The sequence below is a fragment of the Phocoena sinus genome, chromosome 1, assembly GCF_008692025.1.
Source record: "Phocoena sinus isolate mPhoSin1 chromosome 1, mPhoSin1.pri, whole genome shotgun sequence".
In the NCBI taxonomy this organism is placed as follows: domain Eukaryota; kingdom Metazoa; phylum Chordata; class Mammalia; order Artiodactyla; family Phocoenidae; genus Phocoena; species Phocoena sinus.
This window is the reverse complement of record NC_045763.1, coordinates 84,773,171-84,796,484: the sequence shown is the minus strand read 5'-3', so window position 1 is coordinate 84,796,484 and position 23,314 is coordinate 84,773,171. Positions and strand designations below refer to the sequence as shown.

Here is a 23,314-nt window from a genome sequence, read left to right as displayed (position 1 = left end):
AAGTATCAGGTGAGGAATAACTTTCTTATTGCAGAATATAGTTCCTAAATTAATATGTTTTTAAATTTTATAAGTTATCTTTAAAACCCTTGTGTAGGTTCCTCAGAAAGGTAAACATAGAATTACCATATGATCCACCAATTTCACTCCTAGGTTTACCCAAAATGATTGAAATCAGGGACTCAAACAGATACTTGTACACCAGTGCTCATAGCACACTAGCCAAAAGGGGAAAACAACCCTAGTGTCCATCAACAGATGAATAGATAACACAATGTGGTATATACATACAATGGAGTATTATTCAGCCATAAAAAGGAATGAAATTCTGATACATGCTATAACATCTATACTTGAAAACATTATGCTAAATGAAATAAGCCAGACCAAAAAAAAAAAAAAGACAAATATTGTTTAATTCCAGTTATATGATGTACCTAGAATAGGCAAATCCATAAAGAGTAGAATAGAGATTACCAGGATCTGGGAGGAGGGGATAGTGGGGAGTTATTATTTATTGGGTACAGAGTTTCTGTCTGGTATGATGAAAAGTTTCTAGAGATGGTTAGTTGTGATGGTTGCACACATTATAAATGTTCTTAATGATGCTGAATTGTACACTTAAAAATGGTTAAAAGGGTAAATTTTGTTATGTGTATTTTACCACAATTTTTAAAAAGCCTTATCCAACTATCGCTCTCCTTCCCACCCCCCACTTATTGGATCATTTTAATCCAATATATATTTTTTCCATATTTCACAGATTAATTTTTTCTGAGAAACCTTAAATAGCATTATCATGGTAAAGCTGACATTATAAAAACTGTATTTCATCCGTCATTAGAAGTTTGAAAAAGTTTCATCTCAAATTTATTTGAATGTGAATAAGATAAATTATGACACTAGTATTTGATTAGTTATGAAGATCAATGATATTAGAAGCATAATCTTAGAGATTCATTTTATCCTGTTGTCTGTCTTGGGTTTTGTGATTGACATTCACATAAAGTTTAGCCTCTGAATGATCTAACGGCAAAATGTACAACTCACATTCATCAAACCTCCTGACATTGTGCCTCGGATTCTCCAGAAGTAAGAAGGAGTGCAGATACCTGCTTGAATTGTAGGGAATCTAGGGGCTAGGGACATATGTAGACTAATAAGCCCCAGACTCATAACACCATTTGCTAGCTTGTTCAGTCTCATGATTGGCAACACGATCAAGAAGCAGTTCTCAAAAGAAGAGAATACTGGGCAAAACAAAGATAGATATCTGCCATAACAGGTCATTTCATTAATTCATTCAACAAATATCTGTCGAGCAGCTGTTATATGCTAAACACTGTTCCGAGGGCTTGGGGTACGTTAACTAACAAAACAGACAAATAACCCAGCTCTCACATAGTTTACCTTTGAGCTGGTCTTTTCAGCAGCAAAAGTGTATTGGGACTTGGGCAGCCAGCAGATGTGACATAAAGTGCTTAAACTTCTGAGGCTAACCTGTCCCCGTTTGTTGGTCAGCTAGTTGAAGTCTTTGCATTCAGGGTGGATAGCAAGCTGGCATTTATGTCAGAGTGATGTTCTTCTGCAGAGTTCTGCTGTAGCTTCCAAAGATTCAGACCAGTGGATGGTGTCACTGTGATTCAAGAGTCGTTAGCATCTAGAATGAAGAGCTGAGCTGGTACTGTTTCAGTCCGAGGGGACAGAATGTTGGTAAGAGCCAGTCAAGTTATTGCAAGGTTTCAGTCTCAGACCAAAATGGGATGAAAAATCAAGAGCCTAGATGGAATTATGCATGATGGGGCTCAAGCTGACGTTCACTAGACACACAGGAATGCAGGGGCTTTCCACACACACCAGGTCCATGCTTAATGCAGAAATACTAATTCCAGTTTACAGGTCAAGCCCTGGAAAGGGTGGCACACTTGCCAGTCTTGGTTAGATTGACCTGGGACATTGGCAGACAAGAAATGACTATAAGATGACGGTAAACAGATGCTATTGGCAAATAAAAATAATTGTTAGTGTTTATTAGCCAAACCCACATTTTCATTGTATCCTCAAAACAAAAACAAACTGGGAAGAAAAAGAAAGCTCTTTGAGATCAGAACTCTATTTGCGACTATTAAAAATTCAGATTTAACTTGTTTAAACAAAAAAGGAAAAATTTTCAATACTGGAAATACAAAGATGATTAAGACAGATCTCCCCTGTTCCCTCCCCCATCCTGACCTCACTGTTCGGAGCAGTAACATTTTCCCCTTTTGGGGGGATATTAGGAAATACAGTTATATATTTCAGCGCTGGAAACCGCATACAGTTCTAGGCACCACACTTTTAAAGGGCCACTGACAGATTGGAACATGTTCAGAGGAAAATGACCCAGATAGTAAGGGAACATGAAACCAAGTTATATGAGAAACAGTTGGAGGAAGCAGGGAGATTTAGCCAAAAGAAGAGAAGATTAACCAGAGAGTATTACAGAGACCACAGTTTTCAGATTCTGGCAGAGATGCTGCGTAGGCTAGGGATTCATCATGCTCTGCCCACTGGAGCCTTCCAGGACGAGGGCCACTGAGGGGGAGATACAGGAAGAACATCGAAAAGAACTGGATAAAAATCAACGCCATGGCAGAAGGAATGGACATCATTGGAGGCAGATACCAAGCCCCATATCTCTGGAATTATTCTAACAGAGGACGTCAGTCAGCACCTGCTCACATCATACCTACTCCATGGGCCTTCCCAGACCCTACATGGCCAGTTATATTTCTTCCCCTGTTCTTCCTTTGTACTTTTAGCTCTCTGAGGTGCTGCCATGGTTTTCCTTGTACTTTAGTTCAGTTTATATATGTCTCTCTCACTAGTGATTCTCAACCCTTTCAAACTAATGTATTCTTTTTATAACAAATATAACACACCCTTCCCTATCCTGAAATGAAATTCATAGTTAATATCACCCACCTACGCAGCACATAATTTCAAAAATACAATATAATGCCCTAGTTGCAATTAAAGGTAGAAAGAAAAAGAAAGTAATTTGTAATCAAATTACATGTTTTACAGTATCTCCAGGTATGACCACACCAGGAGACACAGTAAAGTAGATATTTGGAATGTGGAAGTAGCACAATTAAGGCAGTTACAATGCAGACTGGTATAGGCACATTGCATGGGTAACTTTTCAAAAACTATGAGTAGGTTTGCTGCCCATGATGTAATATGCTTTTTATTTTTCTCTTTAATTTTTTTCAATTTGTAAGTTATTTTATTTTAATATATGTAACATAAAGTATATCATTTTCATCATTTTTAAGTTCTATGGCATTAAGTACATTCACATAGTTGTGTAACTGTCACCACCTTCCATCTCCAGAACTTTTTCATCTCCCCCAACTCCTGACGTAATTTTCTTAAGTAGTGAACACTCTTGGTAACAGGCCAAACAAAACAAAGTACAACAGTGTTCCTTCAGTTTCCATGGTAGTTCTGTTCGGAAAAATTCAGTGTATATATAAAGCAGGCAAAACAATTTTTGTTTTTCTTTGTCAAACAGAATTAGGTTCTAAGCTCAGATAATTGTAAATGGATTATCACCCATAGGGATGACCAGTGAGATACAGGATAGTGCTTTGTTGTATGAAGCAGACTAAATATTGCAGAATATCTGTATCACTGGCACCTGTCCACTAAGTGCAAGTAGCACCCCTCAGTCAACTGTAACAACCAGAAATGATCTTGTTAGTCCCCTAATACATTACCACCACTGAGAGCCAGACTGTACAGTACATGAACTCTGAAAAGGCAAGACCCAGTTTTGTTCTCTTTTAACTTCCTTAGTACTTGGTACAAGAGACTCTCAGTGTTTATTAAAGTAGAGAGCGTAGTAGAGATGCCCAGATATCCCTCAAGTATCTGTAACTCAGCTTTTCTAAAACTAAACAAGGTATCATCTTCCTCTTCTCTAACCCGCTCCTCAATCTGTCTTACTTCCTTTATTCTCAGTCTTTACAGTAGTCTTAAAAAGCTAGAAACTATGGATTCATCTCCCTCACTGTGCACATCCAGTGGGTCACAGGCCATCACTTCTGCTGTCCAAACAACGGCATCCTCTGTTTCTCCTACTCCAACCTTCCTTTATATCTTCATCCAGACTATTATAATATCCTTGTTTGCTGGCCTCCATGGTCGCCCCCCTTCAAATATACCATGAACTCTGAACATTCCATCGACATGCCAAGCCCTCCATGTTTGGGTAGTGTAGTTCCCTATGCCTAGAGAAACTGTTACCTTTTTCACCTTGAAAAACTCCTCCTCATACATCAAGACCCAGCTTAAATGTCTCCTCCTTGGGTCCCAGACCTGAGACAGAATTACTCACTCTGCGTCTCTGTTCATATCTTTGTTGTGTCATACTCTTGCGTTAACCTTTATTTGTTCACGTGCCTGTGCTTTCTGCCAGACTGAGAGTTCCTTGAATAGAAGTTAATTGCTCAGGCTTTGGAGTCAATGGCTAGAGTTTGAATCCTACATGACTTGGCGATCCTACGGTCTTGGGCAAAGTCCTTAACCTCTGGAAGCCCCAGTTTTCTTATCTGTAAAATGGGGATAATATACTGCTTATAAAGTGTTCAGAACAAAGCTTGAAATGTTAATCATTTTCATTGGCTTTGTATCTGTCCAGTACCTCATAAGAAGCAAAATAGAGAGGGTGCTTTACCAGCTCTTTTGAATGAAGGAAGGACGGACTGCTGATATTGTCAGATTTGGAGATTTTATTGTTTAGTCGTGTTCAAACGGATGTTATATTTGGCACGTATAGCCAATTTTATCATGCATAAATTTATCCATGGAAAATATTCTTAAAAGAAAAAGGGGATCTGTTTTCTGCTCTGACTTTTTATAGGTTCATTAAAAAGCATTCATTCTGAAACAGTAATGTAAAAACGCTTGGGCTTGTAAAGTCCATGCCCAGTGTGGAAAATTATGTGCCTATAAACTCCTGTTTTCTGGATTTTGACTTGCATTTTGCAAAACATGAAGTGTGGGGATTGTCACTTTTCTCTTATTCATCTGAACAGGTGAAGATCAGCGAGCACCTCTGGCATTGTTGAGCCAAACTCTGTGACTGTCCTACACTTGTCCCATCTTCAGTACAAAATATATATTCTTATTCAGCTTATGACTCAGTTGTTTGCTTTAAAAACTTTTAAGTGCTGTTTGCAGTGTAAAACCAAATCCTAAATTTTAAAAACTTCCATAGCTAATACTCTGCTAAATGTTTTCAAGCCTGACATTTAATCTCCATGAACTGGAGCTCTCTGATTTCACTGTTTGCAGCTAGTAAATGTCACTCTAAACATTGTTGCTTTCACTCACACTTAAGCACTTTCGTCTGCAGTGGGTGCAGTGTGTCAGAGAATTCTTTGTGTGCTGCTCTAGTGAGGGGAAAAAAAGACGAAGGCCAGCCTTTAAACAGACTGAAAAAAACTGCTTGGAAGGCAGCGATGACCCTGTTTTTTATATGGTGTTTGTGAACACACAATCCTGAGTTCTACCAGATTCTCTTAAAAAGCAACTATATTAGCTCAGTCAGAACAGGGTCCCCGCTGAGGTCATACGTGGTTGCCCGCCAAGCAGCTCCTCCCTCTTTTGTGACTGGAGGGGGATCGGTGGGGAAAAGGGGTAGAAGATGGGGTCATTCCTTTAATTTCACTTTTGCCTGCAGGAGGAATCTTGTCATCCTCTGGCTCCCCAAACTATTTTCAACCTGGGTGTTTTATTTCTTAGTTCCTGAAGGCTGCTGGCACACAGGACAGCCCTCACTTTTCATCATCTTGACATGAAATGGAAAATCAGTTTGTGGCTGTTTTCATAGCTGGTGATTTACTCTTGTTCTTTTATCTGCCTCCACTTTATGCTCTTTGTTTGGACATACTTTTATTTCCTGTCTCTATGGCCTTTTGTTCTCCTGGGATTTTTCTGTTCATTCTTCCTTCCCCTGCCTCCTTCCCATCCTCCATTCCCTGAAATCCCTCTGGGCCTCATTCTCCCCTTGGTCCCCAGGCCCTTGCCCTGCCCCTTTTGTGCACACCCTGCTTCATGCTTGGCTGCCTGCCTTTCTCCTCCCTGGTCTGTTACATGCACTGCTGGTGCCACCTGCACTGCTTCTGTCATCCTCCAGGTCCCTCTTCATGTACCTGAGGGCTCAGTCAGTACAGCGGACAACAGGCAGACAGGCTGAACTCGTCCCTAGTCACTGCTGTAGACAGATTATCAGCTAAGTTCTTAGGCAGACATGTGTTTTTAAGGTAGTTAATGCCTACACCAGCCTTTGCTTCCAGTTTCCTGGCAGCCATGCTGAGGCATGAATTGAAGCCTGGAAATAGAACACTCTACAAGAAGCACGGAAGTGGGAATTTTAGAAAACCATGGGCTCTTCTGTCAGACATAGATTCAAGTCTCTGTGGTTTATTAGCTTTGTGGCCTTGGACAAATTCATTCATTCATTTAACAGATATTTATTGAGTGCCTTTTATGTGCCTGTATTTGGCTTTTAGGGAGCCAATTAATAGCCCTCTGTCTTCCTCTCTTATGTTCTCAACCAATTGAGAAATAAGACAGTAGAAATCAAAATATTAGCTTTATCAACTGATGAAAGCCAGATTGGACGATGTGGCTAATATATGCAGCCACCATGGGTTTCCGTCTCTGCTAAATTAGGCCACAGGCCCTCCTCTCTACTTAGCGCGCAAGCCAGGTATAGAGGACAGATGTTGAAGACAGACAAGCTGAAAAGAAGAGAGTGAAAAAAGCCCAGGGGGCCTGGCTGAGCTGTGCATCCTCAGCTGTTCTCCTAACCTAGTCACTGATGGGTAGGCCACTCCTCCCCCCAGGGAAGGGCTGAGTGAGAAGACCGAGCAGAAACTTCACTCCTCCTTCCTGGGACCTGGAAACTCCCTTCCTTCCAGGGAAACAGGAAGGTTGAGTATTTGCCCTTAAAACTCTAAGTGGTATACTTAACCAGCGATTACCATAGGAGACAAAATAAATATTGCCGGTCTATTTCCTCACCTATAAAATATGAATAATCTTACCCATCTCTTATTGTGGCTCTGGAGACTAAGATGAAATGAGATACTGTTCACAAAGAATATGAGTACCTGTTAGCTGTCATTCTTTGACCAGGACCAGCCTAAAGTAGAATTAGTCATTCAGTGGCTTGATATGTCTTTGTTGCCCTCTATCTTCTCTTTTTGAACCCCGGTTTGGTCATTTTTCCCCTCCTCACTACTGCTTAAAAAAAAAAAAAAATGGGAAGGAATACTGGTCCTAAAGCTTTTGATTTCCAGTAAGCACACTGGCCAGATCTTTTCTAACCCTGGCATATGTGTTACACAACTCATTAATTTGGACAAAGCAAGCATTTTGGATAATTAAGTCTACTTTAGAACTACAAAACTAGTTGTTCCTAAAGGGTCACCAAAGTACAATACATGGCTACAAACAGGTATATTATGACATGAGAAATGTATGTCTTGATTCCTCACATTTTTTATTATTATTATATTAACTTAAACGATATTCATGAGTTTCTCTATTACCATAGAAAATGCTGCAGGTGAGCCTTGAAACCACAATGGTGAAGGAAAACAGTACAGATAGTGAGTTTTAGGAAAAAACTTTTTTTTTTTTTTTTGCGGTACGCCGGCCTCTCACTGTAGTGGCCTCTCCCGTTGCGGAGCACAGGCTCCGGACGCACAGGCTCAGCGGCCATGGCTCACAGGCCCAGCCACTCCGCGGCATGTGGGATCCTCCCGGACCGGGGCATGAACCCGTGTCCCCTGCATCGGCAGGCGGACTCTCAACCACTGTGCCACCAGGGAAGCCCCGGGAATAATTTTTAATTCAGGGTATTTGGACTTTATTTTGAGGGCAGCAGGAAGCCACTGATGATAAATGCTAACGGGGTCAGATTTGTGTTTTAGGAGAAAGCCATGTAGCAGCACTACGAGAGTGAAACGGAGGAGAGGGCGGGGCATGCAAAGCAGGGAGGAGGTGAACCAGGTGAGAGGAGAGTTGGCCCACACCAAGTAGTGGAGATCAACAGCAGCGCCCAGATTTAAGAGGCTTTAGGAGTAGAATTGGCAGGGTTTGGGTGAGAAGGGGGAAAGAGAGAAATGTATCTGGTAAGAGGGCTGTTTTCTAAAGTTAAAATAATAAGAATTCAAATGGCAGTGCTGCCAGAGGCCCTTCCCCAGCAGGATCAGAGGGTTAACATGGGGAATCCAGCCTGAGAGAGTCAGAGCCAAAAGAGATTAACTTGGCCAGTAAGAGGGGCTGGACCAGTCCCCCAGGAGAGAGCAGAAAAGGAGCCCTCTGGCAGGTTAAAGCTGCAGGGTATGGCATAACAGATTTGCCTTCCACTAACGGGAAAGAGAGAGGAGGAAAAAGGAAGGCAGAAGAAGAAATAAGCCAAAGTGTTGGGGGCTTTGGGGGGCCACTGTCAAGAGTGCCACGATGTTGCAGATTCTCCTGCCTCGTGCATAGTTATGTCAACCATTCACACGATAAGGCACATGAAGCCTTATTTCAGTTTTTCCAAAAAAACAGGTCTAACAAAAGTACTTAGGTGGATACTAAGCTAGATGTTTTTTGTATTGTGAACTATATTTTCTTTGGGTTTTTTTCATTGCATTCTTTTATTGCGTGGGATAGAGAGAATTCAATCCCTGGGACAGGTTCTCTCCTTGTAGTATGTTTTTATAGGATGTTATAGAACTTTTCAGTTTTAAAACAAGGGTCTGAAAACAGTAAACAAGAAAAGATCAGTGAATACTTTTGCTAGGTGGAAGGGGAAGGAAAGGAGAAGACTTTATGGCTTTAGAACAGTCCATGATGTTCTTCTCTCACCCTTTTATATCCATCGTTTGTATTAATTGGACATAGCACTCTGTGTCTCTCATAACAGAGCAGTACTGGGCATATCCATGGTGAACATATATTTTAGTTTTGTAAGTGATTACATAAAACAGTGGAAAACTATTTTCTCTATCTGTTTAAAGACTAAAGTTTTTCCCGCCATTTCCTAGTTTTTAAAGACTCAGTATTGGAGCGGGGAATTATAACTAATGACATACTATAAAAGGGTTTTGTTCAATATTTGTAGAGGCAATGTTTAAAACCATTGTTTTTCCTGAGGTATTTTGTTATGTTAAACTGACCACAACTAGAGAGACCCAGCCGTGAATCAGCAATTCCTGCCAGCTCCCCTAAGGTTTTTGTCGTGAGCCGGTTTTGTGCAAAGTGCTTGACGGGCTGAATGCAGTGCCACATTTCCAGATTGTGGGCTCCCTGATTGCTTACTCAGCTTCCCAGGCCCATGTGCTGAGAAAAATGCCAAGCATCATTATAATACCTGTTGACCGTAAACAGACTGCCAGTTACTTCTCCAGCAAAAATGAGTTTACTTGGGATCAGCAAAGAGTTGCAATCTGACGGTCTGCAACCATGGTCAACTATGTGCAGATCCCTGCTGCCAGGCCACAAGGAGAGGGGAACTCTTTTGAAGAGGGGGAAAGGAAGCTGGAAGGGCGATAGTAAACAGAGTCCATCGGAGGAGTTGGAAGAATAGTGGCTTTTCATTGGCTGAGTTGTGAGCTTATTTATTTATTTACTTATTTATTGCAGTGCGCGGGCTTCTCATTGCAGAGGCTTGTCTTTGTCGCGGAGCATGGGCTCTAGGCGTGCGGGCTTCAGTAGTTGTGGCTCATGGGCTCTAGAGCACAGGCTCAGTAGTTGTGGCACCCGGGCTTAGTTGCTCCACGGCATGTGGGATCTTCCCAGACCAGGCTCGAACCTGTGTCTCCTGCACTGGCAGGCCGGATTTCCAACCACTGCGCCACCAGGGAAGTCCCGGGACATAACTATTGAATTTATGAATAAATTTCCTAATAGGGTCATACAGATGAGACCACGCAGAATGATGGGTTAGTGGTAGTTATTAGAATTACAACATGGATTTTAAACATACTTGATTATAATTAACATCAAATTTAAAGTTAGCATCTGTAACATGTGTGAGTGTCTGGCTCCAGTTCCCCTCCAGCATTCCCATTGCCAACATTTCCCCGGACCAGAGGGAGCCTAGTCTTGTTTCCGCACCCAGCTCTCTGTTTCAAAGACTCAAACCGCAGTGGGTCAGGCGGGGGAGGCTGAATGGTGTTAGACAGCCAGTGGGGGTAGGAGTCATGAGCAACAATGAACGAGTGGCATTAAGGGCTGCACGGCGCTTACTCTCCGTGGAAACGCTCTGTCACAGTCAGGAAGTGTGATTTAATCCTGGTGAAGATAATTCCATTTTATACCCTGAATGGACTGTCCCTCTAACAATTTTATTTTCAGTCTTGCCCTGGGAAGCCCTACCAGTAATAATTCGGTGTACATTATTTGCCCTGTTAGCTGAACTGTACAAAATAGGGGGTTGATTCATCCGCCATCCCACCTCCTTTTCCCTTAAAAGGCTCTTAAAAGAGGACCTGAGAACCTGCTGCCCCAACAGAAGATGCTTGGACTGTGGCCCAGCAGTGCCCTCGGCAGGATTTGTGGGAGGAGAGAAGACTGCAGTTCAGTCAAAAGAGCCACTGTTGATCTTGAAAGAACATGAGCCATACAGATGACACAAGGATTCTGTTCCCCCTTCAACTCTAAGACCCCTCTTTTGGTCTTTGTCCTGAAGCAGCCTTAGGCAGAGAGACTAAGAAAAATAATAGCAGCAAATACGCATAAGGGACTTGCTGAGTTCTAAGTGCTTGTCAAGCTCTGTTTCACTTAATCCTCACCATAATGCTATGTGGAAAGCACTACTTGAATCCTCATTTTACAGATGAGGGAACTGAGGCACAGAGAGGTGAAATAACTAGCCCAAGGTCACACAGGTAGGAAGCAGTGGAGCCCGGATTCACTCCCCGGTGGTTTGGCTCCAGGGTCCATCCTCTCATCACTGTCCTTTCCCTGGACTGTCAATGACTCAGATACCCCATCTTGTTTACCATAAGACAGAAGCTTGTTTCAAGAAAAGGGGGGGGGCGGTGCTCCACATTTGAATTAGAAAACCTGCAGGTTTGGTATTCTCTCCATAGTGGTTAAGAATCTCTTCTTAACAAAATTTGGCTTTTGGTCAAGCAAGATGTTTCCCAGATCACCTGCTGGATTAAAACCTGTTGCCCTGGGCTTCCCTGGTGGCGCAGTGGTTGAGTGTCCGCCTGCCGATGCACGGGACATGGGTTCGTGCCCCGGTCCGGGAAGATCCCACATGCCGCGGAGCGGCTGGGCCCGTGAGCCATGGCCACTGAGCCTGCGCGTCCGGAGCCTGTGCTCCCCAACGAGAGAGGCCACAACAGTGAGAGGCCCGCGGTACAAACCTGTTGCCCTGCCCTTAAGATGACTGTGATAGAGGACTCACTCTGGTGCTACTGACAGACTGAGCCCCACCACTGAGGCCCTGCTTGTCCAGCCCTCCCCTCCCCAAAGACCCAGACTGTGATGCAGAGAAGCGTGAGCAAACCATTCTCCACGTCTGCAGAGATGCTCCTTCAGCACCAGTGGGATGGGGCACCTTGACAGCTAGGGTGACTTTGAGTGGCAGAGGATATGCCGCCTTGCCACCTCCCTACTAATGTCCCTTTCTGCTGTCCTTCAGGTGCCTTCCTTCCCTGTAACCTGTCCTTATTCTCGCAATGTTGTCAACTAATCATTTTTAAAGAATTAACAGATAATTAAGGAGCTAACTTCTAGTCTTTAAGATAGGACTCCTCCCAGGGATGCTGGCTCTCTAAGAGGTAGTCTCTAGATCTAGACAACAGAGGGAAGGAGGGGCGTCATGGTGGAGCTCCTCAATTCCTGGCAGTTCTCACTGCTATTAGGAACCTCAGGCTCACTGAAAAGCTCTTCCAGATGAGTTCAGCTGGGCTGCTTGTCCCCGCAGTGGTTTTGAGCAGGATGAGAGAGAGAATGGCCTTTGATGGCTTACCAGTCCCCACGTTTCCTCCGCCGCTGCTTTCTCCCTCAGCACACACAGACCCCTTTGCAGGAAGGTAGACAAGGCACCACTTATGAAGAGTGCCAGCCCCCTTCCTGTAGTGGTGGGCAGAGGTTTCCAAGTGCTAATTTGTACCGAAACACCTGGCAGTTTGTTTAAAATGCATATTCCTGGGCCCCAGACCCAGAGATTCTGATTTGGAATCTGCATTTTTATTTATTTATGTATTTATTTATTTTAAATTGAAGTATAGTTGATTCACAGTGTTGTGCCCATCTCTGCTCTACAACAAAGTGACTTCGTTTTGCACATATATACCTTCATTTTTAAAATATTCTTTTCCATTATGGTTTATCCCAGGAGATTACATATAGTTCCCTATGCTATACAGTAGGACCTTGTTGTTTATCCATTCTAAATGTAATAGTTTGCAACTACCAATCCCAGATTCCCAGTCCATCCCCTTCCCTCCCCCAAGAATCTGCATTTTGGACAAGTATCCCTGGGTGAATGGGATGTGAAGGCCTGCAAAATACTAACATGGAGTCACTTCTCTACCTGCTGGTTTAAAGGGGTCCTCTCTGAATAGAACTGGGACAAACCTACCACTTCTCTCAGTTCCTATCAATGCTCCTGTCTTCTAAGAGTATAATAAGAGAGAGTCGTTAGTACAGCCAAACACCCCTAGCAAAACTCAGCTAAGCTTGAAGGCAATAAAAACCTCCAAGAGACACCCTGATTTTGACAAGAAGTGTCATTCTACTTCTGCAAGTTACCAATGGAGTCAGGTGCACCAATGCTAAGATCTTGATAAATGTGTGGTGGACGATGAAAGGGAAACACCTTGTGAATGCCTGAATGCACAGAGTGAAGCACATGTTCTATGGAGAACCCTGTCCGTTCATTCTAGGTGTGGAATCCAAGCTCGGCTCCAGAGTACCATGTTCTTTAACCACAACGAGGTACAGCTCCTTAATGCATCTCACTCTGTTGAATTCTGTCTTCTTGCCTCCCATTTCATTGTCTGTCTTTGAGCATCTATGTCTACCTCTCTTTTCTACACACACAACCAGAAACTCACAAACAAGTGTTTTTATGTATCCTTTTGGTTTAGAATTAAGGAATTAGATACTCCTCTATAAAAAAAATTTGTAAGCCTTTTTTAATACTGCAAACATAATCTGTACATAAAGAAATTATCTAAGGAAAACTGCTGACTAGTTTTCAGTTCAGCAAGATAGCAATTTTATTCATAGGCAGATGTAAAAAAAAAAATTAGGGAAGGATCACGAATAAAATATCACTTATCTGCCTAAGAGAGGGCCTTGACAGAAGTCAGGAGTTACATAATTGCTTTGAATCCGAGCCAGTTCTTCCTGTTTTGAAAGGATACTCCCTTTTCTTTTGAAAATGTTAACCATTTGCCCCCATTTTATCTGCTGAAAAGCTTTCATAATCCATCTTAGTCCAATGGCATGTTACAGTCTGCCACTAATTTCTTTATTAAAGCTATAAAATATTAATAACAATTGCCAGAATTTTGCCTTCAATTAAACTCCCTGTGTCACATCTGCCCTGGAGCCTACCTTGCCTTCAACCCACTTCCAACTAATGCTTGTCCTGACTGACAGGTGCAGGACCAGGATGGGGGACAGGAGAGCCCCAGGCTTGTTTTCTAAAGCTGGTCTGAGTTTCAGCTGTGTGATCTTTCATACGTCACTTAATTGCTCTGGTCTTGAGTCTCCTCATCTAAAAAATGAGGATAAAGACATCCACCTCAAAGGGCTGTTGTAAGGTTTAAGAAAAGGCTCATTACGCAGAATGCCACACTTACGCTCTGGGCCTGGCAAGTAGTATGTGCCCTGTGAATGTCAAGGTCTCTGCCTTCCTTCTCAAGCTAAAGGGCAAGGATTCAACTAAGTGACTCCTGAGACTGCATCTAGCGTTAGCAATCAGGGCTTCTGCAAGAGCTGCTGAGTATACGGTGTGGGGAAAACAAAAGGAAAGAGTACTGGATTACTAGGATTCAAAGACCTCCGTGAACACATTTCAGAGTGTTGAAAATACAGTGAAAACACAAAAAGACCAAGAAGTCAGGAAGTCGTCACCTTGACCATTTGGCCCAGAGAACAGGAAAACTAAAAGATTCAGTTTCCTCAACTGAAAGTAGAATCAGCCAGGAAGGTTAGGAAAACAATGTTTGGCTGGCCTGACGTTGATCTATAACGATGATGCAAAGTAGGTACAGCTTAACCATTCAGAGAAAAAAATTTTTTTAAGTTTTAATTTTATCTATATATCTTTTATGATGGATCATCAGGGCAAGAAAATCAAATGTCACCCCAGTGTGGGCACCGACAACCTCTGAGCTCTTTTGCCTACTCTGCACTTACAGTTGGAGGAGCCATAAACATACCTGGAATGGCCAAACTGTGTGGAGCCCTGGGTCTCGTAGGATCTTGCTAACATGCATTCAGACTACAGGTGGGCATCCCAGAGTTGGTGGAGGGGACATTGGAGTCTGCTGTCTGTGTGTCTACATCTACGTAACTTCCACCCCTGTAACTCAGCCCAAACGCAACAAATCAGGGTGGTCGCAGAAGGTTGGGAAGTCTAGTTTCCCCATACAAGGGCAACATAGCCTACCCTTGTTTTGAAATGAACAAGATCAGCCTTACTCACCAGGTCATCAGGCTTGTTTACCGTGTTATGGCCACGGACTTTCATGGCCATTTGGCTGAGAAGGACACTACAGTGGCTCCCTAGATCCAGAGCAGGGGAGCTCAAGAATCCTTCTGTCATTCACCACGTGTGGAAAAAGAGAAAACACCGCTCCGGGTAATCAGGCTCCTTCCGTCCTTTTTTAACATAAGCATCACGTGGAGTGTATCAGGCAGAGCAAAAAATGTGACTTGAAGATAAAGAGGCTAAAATGGATGCTTGGGTCAGTCTTATAAGGTACCCTCTGAAGGGTAGGATAGATCATGCCGGGTCAGTGCCATGTCTGTGACAGAGTGAGGGACAAGCCTTCTGCCACATAGCACTCTTAAGAATTTGAAAAATGCCACAAGTATTGTACTTGACTTTTGGATGGATTATAATAATAGCTGGGACTTCCCTGGTGGTGCAGTGGTTAAGAATCCGCCTGCCAATGCAGGGGACACGGGTTCGATCCCTGGTCTGGGAAGATCCCACATGCTGTGGAGCAGCTAGGCCTGCGAGCCACAACTACTGAGCCCACGTAGTAAAACTACTGAAGCCCACGTGCCTAGAGCCCGTGCCCTAGCAACAAGAGAAGCCACCGCAATGAGAAGCCCACGCACTGCAACAAAGACCCAACACAGCCAAAAATAAAGAAATAAATAATTTAAAATACATATATACATAATAGCTACCATTTATTGAATTTTTACCATGGGCCAAGCACTATGTTAAATGCTTTACATGTGTTATCTTATTTGATCTCCACAGCAATACTAAAAAGTAGATATACTGTCTTCCCTGTGTTTATATTTGTTTCTGGTTGGATTACCATTCCCCACACCTGACATTCTCTACCTTACTGTTGCTAATTCCCAAGAAGGAGGATACATTAGAACTTACTGCCCACCTCCCCTGAAGGACCATCAGAACTTACTGCCCACCTCCCCTGAAGGACCATCAGGACCAGTCTCATCTTGCCCTTATATATATGTCTCTGTTTACCTTATTCACCACAAGAAGTTCAAGCCCCTGAGAGAGAGTGTTACCTGGACCTAACAGCTCTGTTAAATTATAATCTGTCTCAAGCCCACACCCCTCCCCAACCTCCTAAACCCTTTTTGCTGGCCCAGACTTACGGTCGGTTCACAAAATCTACATCATCTTCTCTCCTCCGTCTTGCTCTAGTTGCTGTCTGATTTACCCAGAATACCATACCACTTCATCAGTTACTGGCTTCCAGGTCACCTCCTCCCAGATCTTCTTTGACCTCCATATCTCCCTGTTCCCTTATCCTGCTTTACATTATACAAACATATACCTATTATTTTTTGTCTTCCCACTGGAATGTAAACTCTGTGAGGGCAGGGACCTTTGTTCACTAGTAGATCCCTAATACCCAGAAAGTACCTGGCATATTATCTTTGCTCAGTACCTATTTCTTGAACAAATGAATCCATGAATGAGAAAACGGAGACATAGAACGGACTGCTCACGTTGCTGTTAAGCAGACAGCCCAGATCTGTGTGACTGCAAAGCCCTGGCCCATAAGCACCATGTTGCTCGGCTCCTTGATGGATTATGTGAATGCAGCAGGAGCAAGAATATTCTGGCTGGGGGCTTCCCTGGTGGCGCAGTGGTTGAGAGTCCGCCTGCCGATGCAGGGGACGTGGGTTCATGCCCCGGTCCGGGAAGATCACATGCCGTGGAGCGGCTGGACCCATGAGCCATGGCCGCTGAGCCTGCACGTCCGGAGCCTGTGCTCCACAATAGAAGAGGCCACAAACAGTGAGAGGCCCACGTACCGCAAAAAAAAAAAGAATATTCTGGCTGACTGGGAGTAATCAGTGTTGGGGTGTTGGTATAAGGGACTTACCAAGTGGGCAAGATCCTACAGGGCCAAAGTTTACTGTTCTTTATTTGATTACATATATGATTATGTGATTTAAAAGAAAAATATATATTTGGTTATTCAGATGACCAGAATATATTTTTTGTATATATTTGGTCTTCATCCACAGTTCCTGACTCACAGCTCCTAAAACCCTTGGAATTTCCTAAGTGATGAGAGCAATAAAGGTGCCTGTTAAGTTAATGAGGTGACTTTCAGAAAGGACCCAAGAATGGGGACTGGTTGCCACTGGAGCCAACTGTGTCATTAAAGGGTTGGAACTTCAGTCCCACCCCCAGCCTCTACCTCTGGGGAGGGGAGAGGGCCTGGAGGTTGAATCAGTCACCAATGGCCAGTAGTTTAATCAATCATGACTATGTAATGAAGCCACCATAAAAACCCAAGAGGACGGTGTTGGGAGAGCTTCCAGGTTGGTGAGCGTGTGGAGACTTAGGGAGAACGGCACACTCTGAGAGGGCATGGACACTCCACCCCCTTGCCCCATACCTTACCCTATGTATCTCTTTATCTGGCTGTTGGTTTGTATTTTTTAATATCCTTGGTAATAAATCAGTAAGCTAGTGAGTAAATGGGCCTTCCTGAGTTCTGTGAGCCATTCTAGCGTATTAATTGATCTCAAGGAGTGGGTCGTGGGAACCTCTGACTTATAGCCAGAAGTAGAGGTAGCAGCCAGGACTTGTGACAGGCATCTGAAGGGGGAGGGCAGTCTTTGGGACTGAGCCATTAACCTGTGGAATCTGATTCTATATCCAGGTAGGTAGTGTCAGAATTGAGTTAAATTGTAGGACAACCAGCTGGCGTCCAGAGCATTGTTTGTTGTGAGGCAGCCTACACGTGTGCACGCGTACACACATTAGAATTGGGTCCAGTTGTTATCAAATGAAATGCAAGTAACTGATGTTCGAGGAGCCAGCAATAAATTCAGCGTCTTTACAACGTAAGCCATTAGCCTAGATAAAAACAATTTATAACTTTACTTACCTTTTTGATATGATTTAAAAGAAGATGAAAGCTATGCCTGGGTAAGGAGAAGTAGGGAAGGGGCTAGGTGGACTGTGACATGTTCAAGCAGTGAAGCAACTGAGGCCTATATAGCAACATGGAAGGAAGAGTGGTATACTTGGAAAAGTAGACCTCAAGATGCTATACACACAGTGATGACAACTCTGAAGACTGTGTGTTAGCAATAGAATTGTAAGAGACCTTGAAGTTCATAAATAGTTGGTGATTCCGGTGTTTAGGGCTTTATTTGGTTATTTCATGTTGGTCTTGATATTTAAATGTTCCTGTTTAACTGTTACTACTCAAATGATTAAATACACATAAAAAAGAAGAAATACAGTGTACCGTAATGTGAGCCAAGCGAACACGTCATCCCATCTGCTCTGCGTCCTGTTCCTTCCTGCTGTCCACCTCCACTGAGCGCTGACATTCAGTGCTGCCTTTCCTCAGGCTGCACCCCCAGCCTTCCGGTCCTCTGACGATATCCTCTACATGTTATAGACCACCTGCCCTCCAACTGCATTTTCTTCCTCACTCTCTTTATTACTCACAGATGCTTCTCTATCCAGTTTTCTACGGCTTTTATCCCACGGCTCTTGCCCTCCTCCTCTCTTGGATGAGGACTTTTGAGTATCCTTTCCCTACGCCAAAACACTCACCCTGGGTGCTTTTTGCTGCTTGGTCCTCATCCTTATTTCACTCTGCCTCTTCCTGTGCTCACTGTGCAGCGCTCTGAGCCCTGCTTGAGGAAATCCTGTGACTGTTCTGACGTGACCTGTTCCTTCTCTAACTCTGCATCTGCTGCTCTCAAAGCCTTTGTTTTTTTCCATACCAGTCAGGTTCTTGGTAACGAACCATAAAAATCCACTCTGGCTGACTGAAACAGAAAAAGAATTTAGGGAAAGATTATTGAGAGCTCTCGGAGTTACTGGGAAAGCTAATGAAATAGGATTAGTAAACGTGGAGTGACAAGGTGGGAGCTGAACAGCTAGAACCACAGCCCAAATTCCATGGCCTCAGAGCTGCTTTGGGGGAACACTGCTGCCACCACTGCTGGATAGTGAACAGTGTAGCTGGCCCCGCTGGTACTGGATGCCAGACTCTGTCAGTGGCACCTTTGCCACCAGAACAGATTCTCCTCTGGCCTTGCTTCTCTGCACCACCAGCTCCTGATCAGACCTAGGCAGAAACATCTGGCCAAGTCACGGCCCATCCACTAGCTGCAGAGGGAACACAGAAAGGAGTATCTCACTTGTGAGATGGGCTCTGCCTGCTGTCACAACTCATACAGTGGGAAATCACTCAGTTTCCACACAGGAACAAAAACAAAACAAAACAAAAGGCCACGTGGCCCATCCCCAACTCAGGACAGTTGTTTTATTAAACTTTCTACAACTTCCTTAAGTCCTTGAAGCTGTTTCTTCTGACTTCTCACTCAGCAAGAACTCTGGAACACAGTTCAATGCAAAATTAAAACCTTAGGGGTCACAGATTTATATACAAAAATGTTCATAACAGCATGATTTAGAATAGCAATAAAAGGAGTCAGCCTGAATTTCCAACAATAAAGGAATAGTTAGATGAATTATGAGATATCCATAGGATTAAATATATGCAGTCATTAAAAATCATGAATTTAGGGCTTCCCTGGTGGCGCAGTGGTTGAGAGTCCGCCTGCCGATGCAGGGGACACGGGTTCGTGCCCTGGTCTGGGAAGATCCCACATGCCGCGGAGTGGCTGTGCCCGTGAGCCATGGCCGCTGAGCCTGCGCGTCCGGAGCCTGTGCTCCGCAACGGGACAGGCCACAACAGTGAGAGGCCCGCGTACCGCAAAAAGATAAAAAAAATAAATAAATAAAAGTTTAAAAAAAAAAAAAAAATCATGAATTTAAAAAATTTTCCACAACACACAAAAATATAACAACACTTCAAAAACACTTTACAATATTTATATATAAGCTCTCAGATTATATATGTGCATACGTGAACATATTTTATAGTGAAATATAAATGTGTATATGAAGATAATACACCAAAATGTTAACAGATTGATGAAATTAGAAGGATTATTATCTTCTTTTTGCTTTTCCGCACTTTTCACATTGAGCTGGAAAGTTATAAATATTGAAAGAAAAATCTGTTGAGGGCAAACTTCCTGTGCCACCGTTTTTATCCTTTGTCATGTTCTCAGAAGGTACATTTTTTCCCAAACCAATCTCAAATTAAATACTCTGAACTCTTACTCTTTTCTCCTGGTGTTGAAAGAACTCACTTTTTCTATATCATCAGTTCCTCCCTCACCACCAGTTTGTTCCCGCAGTCTTTATGTTCACATATAGATCATTCGTTCCATTCTGTAAGCCTTTCCCAGCCCTGCTTAGCTCACCCAGCTCCTATCTGAGCTTTCCCTCCCTCATGCTCATCTTCCCCTCCCCGTATTTTAGCTCAGTGATTCACAGAAGTAGGCATCTCTGGGGTTTCCATTACCCTTCTCTTACCCAAATCTGAAGATTTTGTCTCTGTCGGCTAAGGCAAGTGACTTTGTGGTTTTCTTATTTTCTAAAATAAGAAGGATGCATTTTTGGGCTTCCCTGGTGGCGCAGTGGTCAAGAATCCGCCTGCCAAAGCAGGGGACATGGGTTCGAGCCCTGGTCCAGGAAGATCCCACATGCTGCAGAGCAGCTAAGCCCATGCGCCACAACTACTGAGCCTGAGCTCTAGAGCCCACGAGCCACAACCACTGAGCCTGTGTGCCACAATGACTGAAGCCCGCACGCCTAGAGCCTGTGCTCTGCAACAAGAGAAGCTACCACAATGAGAAGCCCGCGCACTGCAACGAAGCATAGCCCCTGCTCGCCACAACTAGAGAAAGCCCACATGCAGCAACGAAGACCCAACACAGCCTAAATAAATAAATAAAAATTTTAAAAAGAAGAGAGAGGACCTTCAAAATAGCAGAGGAATAAGATGAGGAGATCACCTTCCTCCCCATAAATACATCAAAAATACACCTAAATGTGGAACAAATCCTACAGTACACCTAGTGAATGCTGGCAGAAGACCTCAGACTTCCCAAAAGGTAAGAAAATCCCCATGTACCTGGGTAGGGCAAAAGAAGAAAGAAAAAATAGAGACAAAAGAATAGGGATGGGACCTGCACCTCTGGGAGGGAGCTATGAAGGTGGAAAAGTTTCCACACACTAGGAAGCCCCTTCACTGGTGGAGACGGGGAGTGGGTGGGTGGGGGAAGCTTTGGAGCCACGGAGGAGAGCGCATCAACAGGGGTGTGGAGAGCAAAGTGGAGAGATTTCTGCACAGAGGATCGGTGCAGATCAGCACTCACCAGCCTGAGAGGCTTGTCTCCTCACCCACTGGGATGGGTGAGGGTGGGGAGCTGAGGCTTGGGCTTCGGAGGTCGGATCCCAGGGAGAGGACTGGGGTTGGCTGCGTGAACACAGCCTGAAGGGGGCTAGTACGCCACAGCTAGCCGGGAGGGAGTCCGGGAAAAAGTCTGGACCTGCCTAAGAGGCAAGAGACCATTGTTTCAGGGTGCAAGAGGAGAGGGGATTCAGAGTACCACCTAAACAAGCTCCAAAGATGGGCATGAGCCGCGGCTCTCAGCACGGACACCAGAGATGGGCATGAGATGCTAAGGCTGCTGCTGCAGCCACCAAGAATCCTGAGTGCAAGCACAGGTCACTATCCACAACCCCCTGCCCCCCACCCCCGCCAGGAGCCTGTGCAGCCTGCCACTGCCAGGGTCCCGTGATTCAGGGACAACTTCCCCGGGAGGACACATGGCACGCCTCAGGCTGTTCAACGTCATGCTGACCTCTGCCGCCGCAGGCTTGCCCCGCATTCCAATTATAACTACCATACTCCTCCCTCTCCTTGGTGTGAGTGAGCCAGAGCCCCCTATTCAGCCGCTCCTTTAACCCCGTCCTGTTTGGATGGGAACAGATGTCTGAGGGCAACCTACAAGCAGAGGTGGAGCCAAAACCAAAGCTGAACCCCAGAAGCTGTGCAAACAAAGAAGAGAAAGGGGAATCTGTCCGTGCAGCCTCAGGAGCAGTGGATTAAATCCCCACAATCAACTTGAGGTACCCTGCATCTGTGGAATACCTGAATAGACAACGAAGCAACCCAAAATTGAGGCGGTGGACTTTGGGAGCAACTGTAGACTTGGAGTTTGTTGTCTGCAACTGCCTTGTTTCTGACTTTTATGTTTATCTTAGTATAGTTTTTAGTGCTGGTTATCATTGGTCGATTTGTTTATGGGTTTGGTATCTCTCTTCTTTTTTTTAAAATGTTTTTTACCTTTTTTATTTTAATAATTTTTTTATCTTTTTATTTTAATTATTTTATTAAAACATTTTTTTTCTTTCTTTTCTTCTCCCTTTTCTTCTGAGCCGTGTGGCTGAGAGGGTCTTGGTGCTCCAGCCTGTTGTCAGGCCTGAGCCTCTGAGGTGGGAGAGCTGAGTTCAGGACATTGGACCACCAGAGACTTCCCAGCCCCATGTAATATCAATCGGTGAGAGCTCTCCTAGAGATCTCTGTCTCAGTGCTCAGACCCAGCCGCACTCAACGACCAGCAAGCTCCAGTGCTGGACACCCCATGCCAAACAACTAGCAAGACAGTAACACAGCCCCACCCATTAGCAAAGAGGCTGCCTAAAATCATACTAAGTTCACAGACAGCCAAAACACATCACCGGACACAGCCCCGCCCACCAGAAAGACAAGATCTAGGCCCACCCAACAGAACACAGACACCAGTCCCCTCCACCCAGAAGCCTACACAAGCCACTGAACCAACCTTATCCACTTGGGGCAGACACCAAAAACAATGGTAACTACAGACCTGCAGCCTGCGAAAAGCAGACCCCAAACACAGTAAGTTAGGCAAAATGGGAAGACAGAGAAATATGTAGAAGATGAAGGAGGAAGGTAAAAACCCACCAGACCAAACAAATGGAGAGGAAATAGACAGTCTACCTGAAAAAGAATTCAGAGTAATGATAGAAAAGATATCCAAAATCTTGGAAACAGAATGGAGAAAATACAAGAAACGTTTAACAAGGACCTAGAAGAACTAAAGAGTAAACAAACAATGATGAGCAGCACAATAAATGAAATTTAAAAATTCTCTAGAAGGAATCAATAGCAGAATAACTGAAGCAGAAGAATGGATAAGTGACTGGAAGAGAAAATAGTGTAAATAACTACTGCAGAGCAGAATAAAAGAAAAAGGAATGAAAAGAATTGAGGACAGTCTCAGAGACCTCTGAGACAACATTAAACACATCAACATTCGCATTGTAGGGGTCCCAGAAGGAGAAGAGAGAGAGAAAGGACCTGAGAAAATATTTGAAGAGATTATAGTCGAAAACTTCCCTAACATAGGAAAGGAAATAGCCACCCAAGTCCAGGAAGCACAGAGAGTATCATACAGGATACACCCAAGGAGAAACACACCGAGACACACAGTAATCAAATTGGCAAAAATTAAAGACAAAGAAAAATTATTGAAACAGCAAGAGAAAAGTAACAAATAACATACAAGGGAACTCCCATAAGGTTAACAGCTGATTTCTCAGCAGAAACTCTACAGGCCAGAAGGGAGTGGCATGACATATTTAAAGTGATGAAAGAGAAGAACC

At 43.8% G+C, this 23,314-nt stretch overlaps 1 protein-coding gene across 10 annotated transcripts in view; it reads left to right on the top strand.

Moving 5' to 3' along the window:
* ALG14 (ALG14 UDP-N-acetylglucosaminyltransferase subunit) overlaps nt 1-23,314 on the top strand; it is a 126,603-nt gene that overhangs the window by 68,240 nt on the left and 35,049 nt on the right. The window contains exon 5 of one of the 10 annotated variants that reach the window (XM_032612843.1): nt 10,523-10,939. The exons of 8 other annotated variants lie outside the window; for them this stretch is intronic. In XM_032612843.1, coding sequence (XP_032468734.1) covers nt 10,523-10,666 — 144 coding nt within the window. In that variant the 3' untranslated portion in view covers nt 10,667-10,939. Of the gene's footprint in view, nt 1-5,081; nt 5,135-10,522; nt 10,940-23,314 lie in introns of those variants that run through there. One more of the 10 variants, XM_032613093.1, reaches the window with a different exon arrangement.